A 19,259-nucleotide genomic window follows, 5' to 3' on the forward strand; every position below is an offset into this window, starting at 1 on the left:
ATTTCTGTGCATGTTTCACCAAAATTCCTGGATGTGTCCAAAGTGACTTGTAGTGACAGAAAAACCAGATCCAAACTGGACCCGAACCCCTAACTCGAAAAACTTATAAAAATGCAGGTTGTTTGAAGTTACGAATTCAAACCCAAAATGTGCCTTAACGGCAGTAGCTTTATGGAGACTCTTTTTCCATCGACATTTAGTACGTTTACTGTTACTGGTGGTAACTACACGAAGCTGGGAAGTACTTTACTGAAAAGCTGGACTGTAGTATTTGTACTGCAGTATTTGTACACGGTGGTACACGCACAGAAACAAGATGGCGGAGCGCAGCAGCGGTTTCTCGGCCACAAAAAGTTAAAACTTTGTGTTCTCTACTTTTCCCGCTCTGACCGCAGACATGACGGGACTCCGCCGCCTCTAACGGCGGTTTACCGGCGGTGTGTGTGTGTAAAACCCGCACAGGTGCCCGTGGACGAGCCGTCGAGACTTTGACCGTGTTGAAGGTAAGAACGAGCCGCTGTTTGCCTAGCTTCGTGCTAACCCTTTGTTTTGGTTGGAAGTCGGCCTTTGTACGGGCCTCTGGACGGACTGGTACCGGTTACCGGGTGTAGATGAACCAGTCAGAAGGACAGGGAAGGTTGAATGGGCTGCGACAACACGGGAATTACCATGTTTATTCTGAGAAAGACGGTAAAGTAGCCGTCAGCGTTAGCTAACAGTTAGCTTAGCTAATTGAACTGCATAGAATATAACTACTATTCCAGTACTACTAACAATACTAATACAGTGATACCAGAGTATCTGCCACTGTACTCTTACTGAACTGACAGTAATTAATATTGATACTGATTTTCCATTACCAGTACCGTTTAACCAGCTAACATTTACTGGTACTTCTAATACTACAGGTACAGATCCATAACTTACTTGTAATACTGCATACAGTAAGGCACTGAATATGCTAAATATTAGCATTACTTATCTTAGTATAGCTAATAATAGTAGGCTACTACTGCAGTGTTTATTACAAGCGGTGCATTTCAGAATGAGGGGAGTAACTGGTATTTTTGACAGTATTAGTACTGGTACACAATAAAATGAGATGTTGTAGGACCTTCAGCGTTGCAGTGGACCATGTAGTTAAATTACTATGTATATGCTTTTTTGAAGCAATAAATATTTACCGTGTTTATGTCCTCCTAGATATCCAGATTAGGGGATAATTAATTAAGGTAAACCTATTTTCTAAAAACAGCTGTCAATTTGCTTTTAATAAATTGTCTCAGTTCTACTAGTAATATCAATATTGTGCTGCTACTGTTTACATTGTTATAGACAAAGTTTAAATGTCTTCAGTTAGTTTTAGTTTAAATAAAGGTTTTTTGTAGGTTATTCCAACATGAACAATAATGGACCCAAGCTGATAAAATTTAACACCAGCTGAGAGCACCAGCTCTGTCCATGTTTTATGGTGAGACAAGTGTAGACATAGGTGGATGAAAACTGGATCCATCAGAACCTGATTTATTGGCAGAGGGTCTCACAGCTGATAGAGGAGCAGCCTGTGGTGGGAAATAAATCACAATGCTACGGTTCTAGAAAGAGGAAAGATCTCAACCAGGTGCTCAAAGTGTTTTGTGTGTCTGATTATTAACATTGATTAATCCTGTATTGATGCAGTGTGCCTGTCCTGGATTGTGACTTCACAGCAATGTGTGGTTTGAACCTGATCTGTTTCTGGACTCTTTTCTCTCTCTACTCTTTTTTTTTTTCTTTTTTTCTTAAATTTACCTGTAGGTTTCCTCTGAGGTTCATGACCAGACTGAAACAGCTAGTCTCTGTTAAAACTAGGGCTGCAACATGCAACTATTTTAACATCTGATTAATCAGTCGATTATGTTTTGGATTAGTTGGATTTTTATATAAGAATCTAATTCTGTTTTGAATGTTTTGTCAAAATATATGAACTTTAATAAGTTTGCGACATGCAATAAAAAAAATTAATCTACATTAATTAATCTACAGACATGAAACCTAAAATCACGGAGATTAAGGGTGACATGAGTCTCATGTTCGTGTCTTAGAGAGTGGACCGACATCGTATAAAATAAAAGCCTCTCTGCTCAGTGAGATGAACAAGTTATTGCGTCAATTGGCCTGAAAACCGTAAACATTTTACTATGACTTATTATCTGACCACATAACTGAACAAGAGGGCACCACCACTGTTCACATTACAGTGTAAAAATAGTTTAATTGTTAAAACATGACGTTCACTCTTCTCCACTTCTACCATTTTCCTCTCTGCAGCTGCTCATCATGACACTGTATGCTTCTGCAAACAGCTGCATCATTAGATCCAACTAATCGATGAATTCATTGCATCCATCCATCCATCTTCTTCTGCTTATCCTGGGCCAGGTCGCGGGGGCAGTGAATTTGTTGCCAACTGTTTCATTATTATTTTTATCCCCTGCCCTAGTAAAAACAGTTGACACAGTATAAATTTATAAGTGAAGTTTGTATAGAATATGACTGTTTACTCATCAATATATGTACCTGCCAGAAAGTTCACCTGTGTGAATCTGAGTTGACTGATGGAGGTGAACAGGTGGTGGAGCTGTGGTCACAGCCTCCTCACTCTCTTGGTCGTCGCTAGTTTTCTCTGATATCTCCGTGTTAATGCCTAAATACTCATCAGTATTCATCGATCTGATTCATGTTGATGTCAAATAACATTGTGATTTTAAAATAATGATTTTACCAGGCAGCTGTCACTTCCAGACTGGTGCCATAAAAAATTATTTGGGGGAGTTTGGTATAGTTTAGGATTGCACTGCAGTGTAAACCTGTAAAGAGACAGATAGCTGACATTTGCGTCCAAACTAAAATCATAACACACATGTTGATATCATTCAGTGTGATTTTCACTTCCTGAGGATCTCATTATCTCTGGTGTCCCTCCACAAAAACCCTCCCTAAATCCACTTAGAAACCAGAGGAAACAGAGTCTTCAGAACTTCATTCAGAATCCTGCTGTTTTTAAGTGTCTTTCTGTATCACAGTGATCCAGTGACAGGTGTCTGTGCATCCATGGGTTCACTGCAAACAGCTGATCACTGTTCTGCTGCTTTACTGAGACACTTTGATGGAAACAAATACGCAACAAAACACAATGAGATTAGGTTGTATCTCGCAGTTAACTCACTTACTCCATTGCAACATAAAATTTCCTGTTTCTGTTGAAAGTTTTGTTGAGGTACAACAAAACTTAGAATACTATTGTTTTCTGTCAGTGCTCTGTGCGTTTGAGTCTCAGTAACCTGGTCAGTCTGCCTGCAGCATCTGCTGCAAAGCATGCTGGGAGCAGCAGGAGGTGGCTGCTCCACCCCCATTCCCCCTCACTGTCTGTCTCTAGCTCCTGATTGGCTGCTTGTTTGCCAGCTGACTGGCCTGTGTGAGGCAGAGACAGAGAGGGAGGGTGATGGAGGCAACAGCGATGGGGTGAGCTGCCATTTTCTCTTTCTTTATCCAGCATCTTTCCTTCGTTATACATTCATCTGTTTTACCTGACCTCACCTGGTGATGAAAGGATTAGTGGTAGAGAGGAGGAGGATAGGGGAGGAGGAGGGGGAGCAGGTTTTCCTTCTTTCATTGTTCTCTGCTTGTGTTCCTTTGTGGATTTAATTTATTCTGTTTTCTCTGGCGAGGGGGAGAAAGAGAGAGACACGGAGGGTGGATGGAGAGAAAGGGGGAGGTGGAGATGATGGAGGGAGGACAGAGGAGGGAGAGGAAATGGCCGACTGGTGTTTGAGGGAGGAGGAGAGACTGGTGTTCAGTGTGAGCCGAGCCAGCGCTACAGTGATCGCTGATCAGTGTCATTGATCAGAAAGTGTTTGATCAATTATTGATGAAGCAGAAACTGACAGGAAAATCTGAGGGCAGTACAGTGTAATTGTAGGACTGCAGTACAGTGTAAATGGAGGACTGCAGTACTATTACACTGTACTGCAGTATAGTGTAATAGTACTGCAGTACAGTGTAATAGTAGGACTGCAGTACAGTGTAATTGTAGTAGAATAAAATAGGGTTATAATAGGGTTTATTGTCATTGCACGATGAAGTACAATAAAATTGCAGTGGTCCACCAACAATAGTGCAGTGGTCCACCAACAATAGTGCACTGAACAAGTAAAAATATATTTAAAAAAAATCTGTGATGGGTGGGTGCTTGTGGTTATTGTGGTCAGAAATAATGCAGTAAACAGTAGCTGTACTTGTTAGACTGGTTGTACTGGTCAGACTGGTTCTAATGGTCACAGACTGTGGCTCTACTGGTCAGACTGTGAGGTGTGTGATGTGTTGGATCCCCTACAGCAAAGCATGGATGCCACTGCCACTCTAGTTATATGGACTTCTCATCGGCTTTTAATTTCATTCAGCCACACAAGCATTTTCTAAGCCTTTTCTAATTTAATGTTCAGTTGATTTCCGCACAGTGTGTTGGCTCACTGGCCTTTTAACTAATAGGTCCAGGTAAACAGGACTTTATCCAGTTACTGGATCCTACCAGGGCTGCATCTTGTGCCCTTTTTGATTTATCTTTTATACCATGTCAAGCAACTATGTGTCACGATTCACCCTCAACTACACTTATGACTCTGTGAACACTCTGGATGGCTTGGAACATTATCATGGTTTGCTATCTGATGATTTTGGTAACTAGTGTGACTGGTGTGACATTCTAATGTGACCAAGTCCAGAGATGTTCATGGATTTTCAGAGGAAGTCTTTGTTCGATTAAAGGAGCAGCAGTGCAGCAATGCCTGGGCACTGTCCTGTATGAAAAACTGAATTTTGATTCAAATACAGATGGTATTTATAAAAATGTATTTTTCTTTTTGAGGAATCACCGAGTTTGAATGTAGACAGGACTCTGATGAAAATGTTCTATTCTTCTTTCAACAAGTCAGTATTTTCTTTCCATGTTATTTGATGGGTGGGATATCTCAAAACAAGAAACTTGAGCAAAGGGTCAGTTTGTGCTACAGTATAATTGGATTTAGCTTTGATTACCTTCAGTGACAAGAGGCTCATCTCAATGGCTCGGACCATTCTTTCTCTTTTCATCCCTTGCATGCTGAGCATGTTGGTACAATGGTACTGCAGTACTAGAGTGTGATGGTTTGTTTTTCAGGTCAGCTGTGGGTTTTCCAACATGGCGGCAGCGTCGTATGACCAGCTGTTGAGGCAGGTGGAGGTGTTAAAGATGGAGAACTCCAACCTGAGACAGGAGCTGCAGGACAACTCCAACCACCTGACCAAACTGGAGACTGAGGCCTCCAACATGAAGGTGCACTACTGAAATACTCCTTGATTACTGCAAAGAGTAGTGCTGCTCTGAGCACTCAGTGTTAACAGCACAACCAAATGATGTAGTAATGCCATCCCTCTGGGAATGTTGGAAACTTTTTTTGTCCTGAACCCAGCAGCCAGCATGAATCACTTTGTGTCTGAAAGGACATGATCAAATTTTAGTCACTAATTGTTGTTAAAGGTTTTACATTGCCAGAAATGTTTGTCGCATGTAATACTACATGTGCTACCGCTGTTCGTACTGCAGAATGAACTTGCTCTCTCTTTGTTATATAAACTCTGTCTCTCTGACCCAAGGCTGTCTTTTTCTGTTATATCAACTTGATGTTTTTTCTCCTTGTTAGCCAGTGTCGCTTTATCAGTCCAAAATGGACCTGTGGTGTTTTCCGCCAGTTAAACAAAACTCACAATGAGCGTTGGTTGTTCAAAGTGAGATGTCTGTGTGTGAGAACTCTAGAAACCTGTCAGAGTGGGCGGTCTGTCTCTGATCATGTTTTTCTTCTTTTTTTTTGTCATTCTCTTTTTCATTTTCTTCACTGCTGTATTTTTCTTTTGATGTTTTATTTATTTGGTTTAATTCAGTTTGTCATTTTATTTTTCTTGTCATTTTTTGCCTTTAATGTTTTTAATTTAGTTCAGTCGTTCTTTTTTTTCCTACTTTCTGTAATTTTTTTTTTATTTTTTCTCTTTGTTTTAATGTTCATGAGTTTCTCTTTTTATATTTTATCTTTATTTTTTCTTTTGTTTTTCTTTTATGTGAATCACTGTGTTTTTAGAATTCACTCCTTTGTCCTTTGTTTATTTGTAGTTTTATTGTTTTTGTTGTCAGAGGTTCTTTATTGTCCTGTCCCTCCTCTCCAAACACACACCCTTCCTTTTTCCCGTTTCCTGTTTCCTGTTTTCTGTCGATGAGCAGGAAACAGTCTGAGTGTTGTTAGTTTCTATCATGTCGCTGTATGAACGCTGCCATTTCATTGTGGTGAGTGATTGACTCTACTCAGATTTTATTTTGGAAAACTGGGCAAGAGAGTGTTTGTTTTTTTCAGTCAGTTTGTTGTTTTCACATTTCATGTGTGTTACTAACTTCATCCCCTGACATTCACCTTTTAAATGTTGCTATAAACTGTTAATGGTGTGTTGAGAATGGCAGCAATGGCATTTGGTGGTGCACTGTGATGTCCCTTTTCCACCATGGAGGTTCCTGGGCTGATTTAGAGCAAGTTGCCTAATTTTGATCCAGTTCTTTGTAGGGCTGTGCAATTGATTGAATTATTATCACAAAAATGTCATGAAGGAAAAACTGATTAATTTGCCACATTACCATTTAGCTTATTTTGCCCTAAATGACACATGCACTTTCGCTCCCACAAAGCCTGGACTCTCAGCCTGTACTGTCAGTGAAGCAGTGTGACATCTGGAAAAGTAATGAAGTTATAGATGACAGAACCTGGAACTTAATAAACACGAAAAAGATATGCTGACAATGTCAGTGCCATGGAGAAAGCGAAAAGAGGCCACAAAACAACAGGAGTAAATTATGTTTAATTGGACAGTTGCCCTTATTTTCCTCTGCAAACTGGTGAACGAAGTTCACTTGTCACAAATTAAATCACGCTCCATTGATTTGGCATGGTATTGTCTAATTACGTTTTCTGTCACATTTGCTAATCACTGACCTTTTGGTCTTTAAATTAATTAATGAATTTATACAAGTTGTTTGTCGCTGAGGTGCTTTGCCATGTTTGCACAGATTTCACAACCATCAAGACCAAGCATGACCGTGTTTGGAAGGGAATGTTTAGGGAGCTAAATAAGAATGAGGTATTCTGCAAAAGACAAATGTTGTATTGATGAAAATTTTCTTTTGAACAAATATTGTTAAAGTGATTGGTTTTTGGTAAGAAAATGACTGGTCTGTGAGTATGGTATGTTTGTGTTCTGGGTGATGTGCAGGAGGACGACAGCAGAGACTGAAAATATAATGTTAGGTAAAACTAGTACGTCACTGCAACACTTGTTGTGGTCAGGTTATTTTTGTGTAATCTGGTTTTCTAAAGCAATTTCAGTTTTGTCTTTTGTTTTCTTGCTGGACCTGCAGTTTCTGAGATGACCATCCTGTCCTGTGGCAGTGCAGTTACTAACATTAATGTTAGCTTGTCAACCTGTACACTGTGCTCGCTGTTCGATCAGCCTCTGTCCTACAGCTACAGGTTTCATGCTGGAAAAACAGCGCTGGTTATTTTAACAGAACTTCTGAGCCTGTTTAACTGGGAAGGATACAGTGACGTCTATAGCTCATGGAAAAACAAAATGTTTCTTCAAAGGTGGCACTTAGTCTATGTTGGTGGAAAAGAGGTATGTGACATTTTATTTTTCTCATGTAAAACAGGAAGTGCTCAAGCAGCTGCAGGGCACCATAGAAGAAGAATCTGGAGAGACATCTGGATCTCAGCTGGAGCTCATCGAGAGACTGAAAGGTAAACGAGACACACACACACACACAGTGTGTTTTGGTTTTTATATCTAATTAAAAGCCATATTACTGACAGTTTGAATTATTTACACATACAGACCAAACAGCATGTCCAAAAGTGTTGAGATCAGGTGGGCCAGCATGTTTAGTGTAGACATGGTGTCAGCCACACAGATTTAAATCTGTCATTAATAAAGGCACACACAAGAGTTGCACTGACTTGCTGCAGTTAAATCTTAATTATTGACCTTTCAATAGAGTTTAAATATTTCTAAATATTTATTTTTGTGTTAATTTCCGTTGTGCCTCTTTTTGTCTTAAGTTAAAGTTGTGTGATTGTATTTACTGGACAGGATTTGTAATTAATGATCTTGACTCAGTTGCATTTCATGTATATACACATAACACTATTTCCCCTCCAGAGATGAGCCTGGATTCTGCAGGTTTTAAGCCCAGGACGAGGCCTCCTCTGCCCCCCTTGTCCTCCAGCTCAGCTGCTTCTGGTTCAGGACTACCTGGAGGAGCAGCCGGAGGTTCTGGAGGCCCAGCCCCCTCTACAACTACTGCCTTCCCCAGAAGAGGGCTGCCATCTGCAGGCAGAGACAGCCATGACCGCTGCCTAGAGGAGCTGGAGAAGGAGAGGTACTGTCCCAGAGAGTCAGAGTCAGTGGTTTCCAGCTCATCTTCTCCTCTGTCATATTAATTTTCAAAGTCACTATAACTGATGATAGAACATGGCTGTTTTAGCCTATTTGTGTTGACACTGACAGATTTCTCCGATAGTGATTTTACAGTCTGGAATAATGTTTGAAACATGATGAAATCATGGCTGTTTGGCAACAGAAATGTGTATAAATGAGATCAGTTATGTTGTGAATTCAGACAAAGGGTAGGAGAGCACATGGTCAGAATTAATTTTGACTGGAAGCACACTAGCTGTTCCACGTTGAACAGAGATGGTTTTTTAATTTGTTTTCACAAAAACAGGTTTTGTGACATTTGATGTAAAAGTAGAAACAAAGATGTTTATGTGCACCATGAGAACCAGTGTACAGAACTGTGTTTAATTACATATGATTGGATATTTATCCTCCATAGAAGCCTTAATTTTTCACTGATACTACAAGCAGTGCTAATCACACAAATACTAATTTTGTTCACTTTCTACTGTCACAAAACTATAATCCAACTGGTGCACATACAGCCAATCACTGCTGTAGTTCTGCATTACTGCAGATAGTACCAGCACATGTTTTTTATAAAAATAGTTCTTTATCAATAGTTGTACTTTTTGTCAGATTTTAAATGTCTCTCCTTTTTCTTTCCCTGGTTGGTTCCTCTCTCTCTTTGGTGTATTGTGATTGGTGCTGCTCCTTCAAAGGTCTCTCCTATTGGCTGAGCTGGAGAAGGAGGAGAAGGAAAAGGACTGGTACTATGCTCAGCTGCAGAATCTCACCAAGAGGATCGACAGTCTGCCGCTCACTGAAAATGTAACCTATGTTTGTACTGTTATTAGTGATAGAACTACTGTAATGATGCCATGAATTGCAGAATATGAAGATGCATGATTGGCTTTCAGTGACATGCACTCTGGGATTTGTAGCTGACATATGTCCACAAGGTTATTATAGCTCAGGAGGTAATTTGTAGTTTTTCTGTAATGTGCAGTTTACTCTTCAGACGGACATGAGCCGTCGTCAGCTGGAGTTTGAGGCTCGTCAGATCCGATCAGCAATGGAAGAGCAGCTGGGTTCCTGCCAGGAGATGGAAAGGAGAGCTCAGGTATAAACTCACCTGGACCCTAAAACACCTGTCACCACTCTGATATCAGATTTTCACATCAAATGAAGATCAGAAACAGTACCTGTGCAGAGACTAGCCTGTCCACACATTTACACTGTGATGCCATGGCTTTGTTTTCAGGCTCGTGTGTCTCGTATTCAGCAGATAGAGAAAGACATCCTGAGACTGGGAGCTCGACTGCAGGTAAGTCCTCTTTTCACTTTGTCCATCACAGCCAGGTTAGTTTGTGTTGTAACAGGACGATACTAGAGTGTAAATCTAATGTGATTAGAAATGTGTCATAGCAAAAAATGCTGCATCGTGCTGATGTCATTCAGAACACACGTTTAAAGCTCTGACACATTTCTGCTTCACCTCTAATGTGGATAAAATCTTAACCTGTTCACTCTCTCTGTAGGTGGAGGGAGCTCAGGGGGTGGGTGACAGCAGCGGATTGGCTGCCACTCAGGTGAGCATCCTGTATTTACTCAGCTTCATTTTGTTCACCTAAATTTTTCAATAAGTCTTGTCTTTTTTGCTTTGGTATTTAAATCTTGTTTTAATCTCCAGAGCTCCAGTAGCCGACTGGACATTGACCCAGCTAGTGAGACAAGCTACTCTGTGCCTCGACGAATCACCAGCCATCTGGGAACCAAGGTTAGTAATTTTGCTTGGAAACATCCCCATGGATACCCCGAAATTCTGACACCACAGCAGAATATTTACCACGGAAGGAAATGTATTGTACAATCTTCATAAAGGGTTGTTGATTAAACTGTGGAAACACTGTTCAAAGTTGAATCCTGATGTAAAAACCTACTGCAGGTGGAGATGGTGTACAGTCTTCTGTCCATGTTGGGGACTCATGATAAGGACGACATGTCACGTACACTACTCGCCATGTCTAGTTCACAGGACTCGTGCATTGCTATGCGTCAGTCTGGCTGTCTGCCGCTGCTCATCCAGCTGCTGCACGGCAATGATAAAGACTCCCTGTTACTAGGTATTTGTGATTTTTATTTTATTTTTTTTCCATAACTCTACAGCATCACCTGTTCATTTGTTAATATTTGTATTTCTCCTATTGCACAGGTAACTCCCGCGGTAGTAAGGAGGCTCGTGCCCGGGCGTCAGCTGCCCTGCACAACATCGTCCACAGTCAGCCAGATGATAAGCGCGGGCGCCGTGAGATCAGGGTGCTCCACCTGTTGGAGCAGGTGCGTCATTACTGCGAGGCCTGTTGGAGCTGGCAGGAGAATCATGAGAGGGGCGTCGACCAGGAGGACAACCCTAGTGAGTGATGTCACATGCACCAACCACATCACTAAATCTTTGACCTGCTATAATACTGTCTCTGTGTATGTGTATGACATTATAAATGCAGATTAGTGTTGCATATGTATATAAACATTAATAAATACAGCATGATGTGTTCAGTGCCATCTCCGGTGGAGCATCAGATCTGTCCGGCCGTCTGTGTCCTCATGAAACTTTCCTTTGATGAAGAACATCGACACGCTATGAACGAACTTGGTGAGTCTGACAGCAAACTGTAGGGTTAGGGCTAGGTGTGTTTTATGACTGTTTACTGACTAACTAAATGTTTGCTGTCTTGGACAAATATTTCACATATTGCTGATTTTTATTTTTTAAATTTTATTTTCTCATGTTACAGACTGGTTGACTGACCTTCTGTGGCCACTTTATTTCCTTGCTATTCATCCTGTTCACCTTCTGTCCAACTGTGACTGATTTTACTGGTTTTTACCCCTGGTTTTGAATCACACTGTCTGTGGCTTATTTGTCCCTGCAGGTGGTCTGCAGGCAGTGGCGGAGCTGCTACAGGTGGACTGTGAGATGTTCGGCCTGAGCAGTGATCATTACAGCATCACTCTGCGGCGTTACGCTGGCATGGCACTTACCAACCTCACCTTTGGAGATGTGGCCAATAAGGTCAGAGCCAAAGGCAGATAACATGTTTATGCATTCATGTTCATTTATTACAAGATTCAGATATTGAATCTTGTAATAAACATATTTTTGTGTGAAATATGTAAACAGTCACAGCATCATGTTTGTTTTCCATCAGGCCACACTGTGCTCCATGAAGGGTTGCATGAGAGCAATGGTCGCCCAGCTGAAATCAGAGAGTGAAGACCTGCAGCAGGTACATCCGTGTTATCAAGGCAGTGTGTGAATAAATGTAAACACGGAGGACTCCAGATTCTTTGTGTTGAGTTTTTTTTCTCTGAGCATTTTTTGTTTGTTTTTAGGTGATAGCGAGTGTTATGAGGAACTTGTCATGGCGTGCTGATGTCAACAGTAAGAAGACACTACGTGAGGTTGGCAGTGTGCGAGCACTGATGGGCTGTGCTCTTGAGGTCCAGAAGGTGACTGTACTGTTTTATTATTATAATTAAGTATTTCTTTAATCAAATGGTTTTTTTTTCTCTTAGACACTGAGATTTGTACTGAGCATGCTCTGAATGTCTATCATTTCACTGTTTTCCTTCTTCAGGAGTCGACTCTGAAGTCTGTACTGAGTGCACTCTGGAACCTATCAGCTCACTGTACTGAGAACAAGGCAGATATCTGTGCGGTGGATGGCGCTCTGGCGTTTCTGGTGGGAACATTGACTCATCGCAGCCACACCAACACACTCGCTATCATTGAGAGTGGTGGTGGCATCCTACGCAATGTGTCAAGCCTTATTGCCACAAATGAGACACACAGGTAAATAGATGAATATTGAAGATATAATGACCCAGACCCAGTGCTGTCAGTAATACTTATCAAACTCTTGTCATTAATCGTTCTCTCTTCTCTCTGTGTCGTCCGACAGGCAGATCCTCCGTGATCACGGTTGCCTGCCAACTTTGCTGCAGCACCTGAAGTCTCACAGTCTGACCATTGTGTCCAATGCCTGCGGGACGCTCTGGAACCTATCAGCCCGAGATGCCAAAGACCAGGAGGCATTATGGGAACTGGGCGCTGTGGGCATGCTGCGTAACCTCATCCACTCCCGCCACAAGATGATCGCCATGGGCAGTGCTGCTGCCCTGCGCAACCTGATGGCTAACCGCCCAGCACGTTACAAGGATGCCAGCGTAGTGTCGCCAGGTGCCGGTGCCCCATCATTGCATGCCCGCAAACAGAAGGCATTATTTGAAGAACTGGATGCACAGCAGCTATCAGAGACTTTTGACAACATCGACAACCTGAGCCCTAAGGCTGCTCACAGAAAGGGCCGGGGCTGTAACGGTGCTGGAGGAGGAGGAAACATGACACGTTCGTATGCCAACACACCAGTGCTGTCGAGCCCCAAGAATGGAGAGGGATCAAAGAGGAAGAATGAGGAGGGGGCATATGCTCGGTCAGTGTTCCCGCCCAGTGTCCGTGCGTCCAGTGATAGCCTTAATAGCGTGACAAGTGTCGATGGCTATGGCAACCGTGGCAAGACCAAACCATCATCAGAGCCATTCTACTCGTCAGATGAGAGCACCAACAAGTGCTGCATCTACAGAAAGTACCCAGCTGATCTCGCTCATAAGATCCGCAGTGCCAACCACATGGCAGACGACGATGGTGCGGAGCTGGATACGCCCATCAACTACAGTCTGAAGTACTCTGATGAACAGCTGAATTCTGGAAGACAGAGTCCAAGTCACCGCGGTGGCATTGAGAGTGATGATGATGAACAGGATGCCAGGCTGAGAAGGAGAAACGACGGCAGCGAATCAGCAGAAAGCAGCAGCCGCATGGCATCTGTGCCACCGCCACGCTATGTCCTTGTCACAGCATCATCAAACTATACGACTGACTCAACTGGTGACCAGCCAATCGACTACAGTTTAAAATATGGCACTGACACTGCACGCAAAACACTGTTTAAGCCAGAAGAAACTGTTGCCCCCTCCCTCCCCACTGCCCCAACCACCTCTGCCAGCAAGCTCCACCCCCCTCCTCCTTCAGCCAATAGGACAGTGTCAAAAAGCAACCAGGAGTCAACACAGACATACTGCGTGGAGGACACTCCCATCTGCTTTTCCAGAGGCAGCTCATTGTCATCACTGTCATCAGAAGAGGAGGACAGTGATGTTGCTAGAAGAAAGAGAAGAGGTGGTAGCGTTGTCAGCTGCAGCGGCAGCAATGAATACCCAACACTTCCTGTCAGCGAGAAAGAAGCACATGAGCAGCAACAGCAGAGGCAGCAAAAGGAGGCAGAGAGTCAGACCGCCATTGCTCCCTCTGGACGGGGACGACGAGGTCATCACCACCACAGCCATGCCCACCATCATCATCACCACCACCATGTGACATCATCATCAGGTGCCAGGACTCCAAAAAGCCCCCCAGAGCAGCCATATGTTCAGGAGACTCCACTGATGTTCAGCCGCTGCACATCAGTCAGTTCTCTTGACAGCTTCTCCACCTCCTCCATTGCCAGCTCTGTGCGCTCCAGTGAGCCATGTAGCGGTGTGCCAAGTGGTGTGGTCAGCCCCAGTGACCTCCCTGACAGCCCAGGACAAACCATGCCACCAAGTCGTGCCAAGACACCGCCATCAACTCAGAAGACAAAGGAGGAGGAAAAAGCCAAGAAGAAGGATGAAGAGGAGAGCAGCACTGATCTTCTCCTACATTTTGCCACTGAGAGCACACCACATGGCTTCTCCCGAGCCTCCAGTCTGAGCGCGCTTAGTCTGGATGAGCCATACATCCCACCAGAGATGAAAAAGAAACAGGAGGAGGAGGGAGGGATTGAGGAGAGAAAAGAAGAGGAGGTGGTAAAACCTGTCCTTGATGAATCAGACGATGATGACGACATTGAGATTCTGGAGGCATGCATCAGCATGGCCATGCCGAAGTCACGGAAACCAAAGAAACAGCAACAGGCAGCACCACGGAAACCCAGCCAGCTTCCAGTCTACAAGCTCCTCCCATCTCAAAGCCGTCCCCAGTCACAGCAGAGGAAAGATGTGCCACCTCCACAAGAGGAGGTACCAAGAGTTTACTGTGTGGAGGGAACGCCACTGAACTTCTCCACCACCACCTCACTCAGTGACCTTACCATTGACTCTCTGCCCAATGAGGATGCAGCAGATGCTGTCATACCAGCAGCCCCGCCCAGCTCAGCCCAGACAAGACGGGCTGGACTTCCTGAGGGTGAGAATGGTGATGATATCCTTGCTGAGTGCATTAGCGCTGCCATGCCCAAAGCCAAACCCAAAAAACCAATGAGAGTATCAGCCAGTGAGCACCTTCAAGTCCTGCCGCTCCCACCTCCTCTTCCTCCTGCAGCCCCGCCTCCTCTTGGCCCACAACAGCAGAAGAAAAAGCCAACATCGCCAGTGAAGCCAATGCCCCAGCGGCCGGCGTATGGCATCACAACAGCAACCAAAGCAAAACCAGGGTTTGCCTTTGACTCACCACGACACTACACGCCTATTGAAGGAACACCATGCTGCTTCTCACGCAATGATTCACTGAGCTCACTTGACTTTGACGAAGATGACGGTGGTGAGAAGAACGAAGATGAAAAAAAAGCAAAAGACGAAGGCAAAAAGAGGAAGCAGCAAACAGCAGCCATTTTTCCTCGAACCAAACCTGCAACCAGTCAGATGGTGACAGATGAGAAGCAGAAGTTCGCCATTGAGGATACACCTGTCTGCTTCTCCAGAAACTCGTCACTAAGCTCACTGAGTGACATTGACCAGGAGAACAACAATAAGGAGTTTGCTCCACCACTGCCAGAGGAACAAGTTGGAGACAAAACAGAAGCATCTCCTCCTGCACAGGTGGAGTTAAAGCCCCGCCCCCCAGCAGCCAGCGGCTATGCCCCCAAAGCTTTCCATGTGGAGGACACACCTGTCTGTTTTTCCAGGAACTCATCACTCAGCTCACTGAGTATTGACTCTGAGGATGACCTGCTGCAGGAGTGCATCAGCTCAGCCATGCCCAAGAAGAAGAAAAAAGCTGCTACAATCAATGTTCCTACTGCTGTTGCCACATCACTTCCTGTTTCTAAAGCTAGCGAGGGCATTTTGGCCGAGGAGGAGCCTTCAGAGGCAGCAAGAAGCCCCGCCTCCCCAGACTCTGAGTCTTTTGATTGGAAGGCAATTCAAGAAGGTGCTAACTCCGTTGTCAGCAGCCTGAATGCTGCCGCTGCTGCCTCATCACTGTCTCGTCAGCCATCATCAGACTCTGACTCAGTTCTGTCCCTAAAGTCTGTCGGCTCGCCATTCCGCTTCCCAACAACCAGTGTCAACAACCATGCAGAAGAAGAAGAGCAGGGGGAAAAGGAGGAGGTAAAGCGAGGAGCTAGAATCCTGAAGCCAGGAGAATGCAGCACACTTGATGTCAAGAAGAAGGAGGAAGGTGAGGAGGAAGCAAAGGCGGTGAGAGGTGGAAAGAAGGTGTACAGGAGTCTCATCACAGGTAAACCGAGGGCAGAGCCTGTAGCCAGGGGGCGGAGCAAACCCAGAACAGCAGCCATGGCCAAAGCCCCAGGAAGCAGCGACGACAGAGGAGGCGGGTCGTCTCGGGACTCTACACCATCTCGCTCCTCCTCCTCCTCCGCAAATCAGAAAGGAGGAAAGCTGTCACAGCTGCCCCGAACAGCATCTCCAGGAAGCACATCATCATCATCAGCTTGCCGACCGGCCAAACAGAATGTGATGGTGAGGAGCGGCAGCGGCATCCCGAGGAGTGAGTCAGCATCACGGGTCAGTAGCTCCACAGCATTGAAGAAACAAAAGGCGGAGCCTGAGAAGCCGGCACTTGTCCGACAGTCAACTTTCATCAAAGAAGCTCCGAGTCCGACATTAAAGAGGAAGTTGGAAGAGTCTGCAGCAGCTACAGCGACAGCAACATTAGAGTCACCTTCTAGCCCCGATGTGCCACTGCCAGCAACAACCAGAAGACATGATGTCAATCGCTCACACTCTGAGAGCCCCTCACGCCCACAGGAAGTGATATCGTCACGGTTTAGCCGCACTGGCACCTGGAAGCGTGAAAACAACAACAGCAGCAGCAGTGGAGGAGGAAGTGGGGGCAAACACTCGTCCTTGCCACGTGTGGGGACATGGAAGCGGACAGGAAGCTCGTCGTCTGTACTGTCGGCATCATCAGAGTCCAGTGAGAAGGGGCGGAGTGAGGAAGAAGGCGTCATAAGGTCAAAGGGGACATGGAGGAAGACGAAGAGCGGCGGTGACCCATCAGCTATCTGCAGCTTCACAGACAAATCAGAAGATGTTTGGGTTCGTTTAGAGGACTGTCCTGTCAACAACCCACGCTCCTCATCATCCTGTTCAATCCGATCTCCCACCACAACCAACGCTCCGCCCATCATCGACAGCCCTGGTCCCTCCAAGATACCCTCATCCTCTTCCTCCTCCTCATCCAACCTCAACCTGTGTCGAAGCTGCGAGAGCCTCGATGACAAGCCAACACCGCCTGAGCACCACCAGTCACAACAGCAGCAGCGTAATCAGCAGCGCAGTGGTGCCGTGGCAGCTCGAGTCAGTCCTTTCAACTACACACCCAGCCCGAGGAAGAGCAATGCTGATGTCACCACCACTGCCACGGCAACCACCACCACATCATCATCGACAACCCCCACACGACCGTCACTCATCCCTACCCCCATCACCAAAAAACGGGAGCCGAAGGGAGGAGAGGGGGGTAGTGGTGGTGGTGGTGGAGGCGGCGGTGGCGGCGGGGAGCGTGGCTCATACATTGTGACGTCAGTATGAAAGAAACAAAATGGTTGCTGCAGTTGGGACAGTGGACAAAATAAAGGACGTGTAAATAAGTTGAGAAATGTCAGAACGTGTTTGTGAATTGAACTGTACAGGAAGCGAGTCTGTATTTAAGTGCTATTCCCACCCCCTAACCTTACGCTTCTCTCCCCTCAGTGGCTTTTTCACCCGTCAGTCAAGTTTCTTGATCCAATGAGAGAAAACTTCAAAAATAAACTTTGTTTTTTACCACAAAAATGATGTGTAGCGCTTAGGTCCGCCCCTCTCTGCCTGTGTCCTTGCATGGCCATGCCCCTTATCCCAATGATGACCATGGTGACATGATGATGATGATAATCTTAATGAAGATACTAACAATGTTTCTGGTAGCTGTAGCTCTTAAGCTGATTGTGCTCCTTTGAAAGTTGTTTTTTGAGCGGAGTTTGGTTCTAGAAAACACAAAAGTGTTTTTTAGTTTGAGAAAAATGAGGCTCAGTCTGTTTTTAAATGTGCTGCTTAGTGTCTTTCAGAATTCAAAAATTTCCTTTCAGAATCCAAAAATTTCTCATCTGAAAAAAATTGTCTTAACTCTGTTTTTCTTAAAATTTTCTGTCTGGTTTTCCAACAGCAAAAAACAATGGTTTTAAGATTTTTTTCCGAAGTAGAATGAAAAGTCTTTTGGGAAGCCTGTCGGAAATGTGAAAGTACAATAGGCATCATAGAAATGTGGAGATTAAAACAGTTTTGGATGTAAAATTTTTTTTTTCAGCAATTCACTCACACAAACCTTTTATTTCAGGGAGGGAAGTTTGCTGACAACTGAACAGTAACATTTTAAACTTGAAACACTGAAAATTGTTGAAAGTGTTAGTGAATTCTTGAATTTTCTGTGTTTGAGGATTTTAGTTTCCTGAGAAATCAACAGTTGGCTGAAAACATTACACTCTGTTGCCTTGGAAACAAATAACACAGTGAAATGTTATTGTTATTGCTGTAAATCCTTAAAACCTTTTGTTGAAGCACATAATTTAAAATTAATTTTGCCACAAAAGGAAAAAAAAACTTTCTGCAGTTTTAATAATGTTGATTTTCACTGTTTTATGTTGATGTTGGAGGGAAAAAAAATAAGCAAACGGTTTGGTCAAATGTTTAACCAACAAAATTAAACAGGTGCAAATCTGGCAGGTTGTTTTTGCAGGTTCTAGAGTGGTTTATTCAGCAGTTGCTGAACTCTATAATAACTTTTTTCACCTGTTTAAGAACTTTTCAATTTCAGTGTTTAAATAATATATCCCCCAAATTAGGACTTTATCTGCTTATTATAGGATACCCATTTTAGAATTCTCAGCTTTTCTCTGCTAACGCTTCTCTGTTAACTAATGATAAGACCTTAGCTGTGTTCTGAAAATCCATTCATTATCAATACTGTTTATCCCCAATCAGCCTGCATGTGTTTGGACTGTGGGAGGATAAAACCAGTGTTCAAACTCACAACCTTCTGCTGGGAGTCTGAGAATTAAGTTCAATAATTGTCTTTGGTGCCGTTGAATCTGAAAAAAATTATGATTTTTAGAAATGCAATGTTTCTGACCTGCAGAATAAAGATCTCGTCACATATTTGAAACTTGTTTGTGTGAAGATTCAGTTAAATATAAAGGTGTTTTCATGATTGAAGGTGAGAATGATAATATTTATAACATTTACTCTGCTGATATATTTTTTAAGCATAAAAACTTTTTGATTTAATCAGACAAGTTTTCATTTTAAAACCAGATTTAATAACCGGAATCAGATGACAGTTCATCAATGGAAAAATGTCGATTCAGATTTTTTTGGGAATATTCTGAAAACAAATGTTTTACCTTAAAGTTTATGGGATTTCTCTCATGCAT

General features: G+C 43.7%; 1 protein-coding gene across 3 annotated transcripts; it reads left to right on the forward strand.

Moving 5' to 3' along the window:
* Nucleotides 1-232: 232 nt before the first annotated feature.
* On the forward strand, nt 233-18,991 carry apc (APC regulator of WNT signaling pathway). Of its 3 annotated transcripts, none has more exons than XM_026297305.2 (17): nt 233-503; nt 5,198-5,353; nt 7,766-7,853; nt 8,272-8,491; nt 9,231-9,339; nt 9,518-9,631; nt 9,773-9,835; nt 10,050-10,100; nt 10,202-10,288; nt 10,457-10,634; nt 10,724-10,924; nt 11,069-11,164; nt 11,445-11,584; nt 11,721-11,798; nt 11,905-12,021; nt 12,150-12,364; nt 12,474-17,382. In XM_026297305.2, the coding sequence occupies exons 2-17, from the start codon at nt 5,219-5,221 to the stop codon at nt 17,380-17,382; spliced, it is 6,801 nt and encodes a 2,266-aa protein (XP_026153090.1). In that variant the 5' UTR covers nt 233-503; nt 5,198-5,218. The 3 variants fall into 3 exon arrangements, with proteins under 3 accessions (XP_026153090.1, XP_026153092.1, XP_026153091.1); XM_026297307.2 differs by having other exon boundaries at nt 9,530-9,631; XM_026297306.1 differs by lacking the exon at nt 233-503 and having other exon boundaries at nt 5,219-5,353; nt 12,474-18,991.
* Nucleotides 18,992-19,259: the final 268 nt, after the last annotated feature.

The sequence above is a fragment of the Mastacembelus armatus genome, chromosome 12 (genome assembly GCF_900324485.2).
Source record: "Mastacembelus armatus chromosome 12, fMasArm1.2, whole genome shotgun sequence".
NCBI classification, from domain to species: domain Eukaryota; kingdom Metazoa; phylum Chordata; class Actinopteri; order Synbranchiformes; family Mastacembelidae; genus Mastacembelus; species Mastacembelus armatus.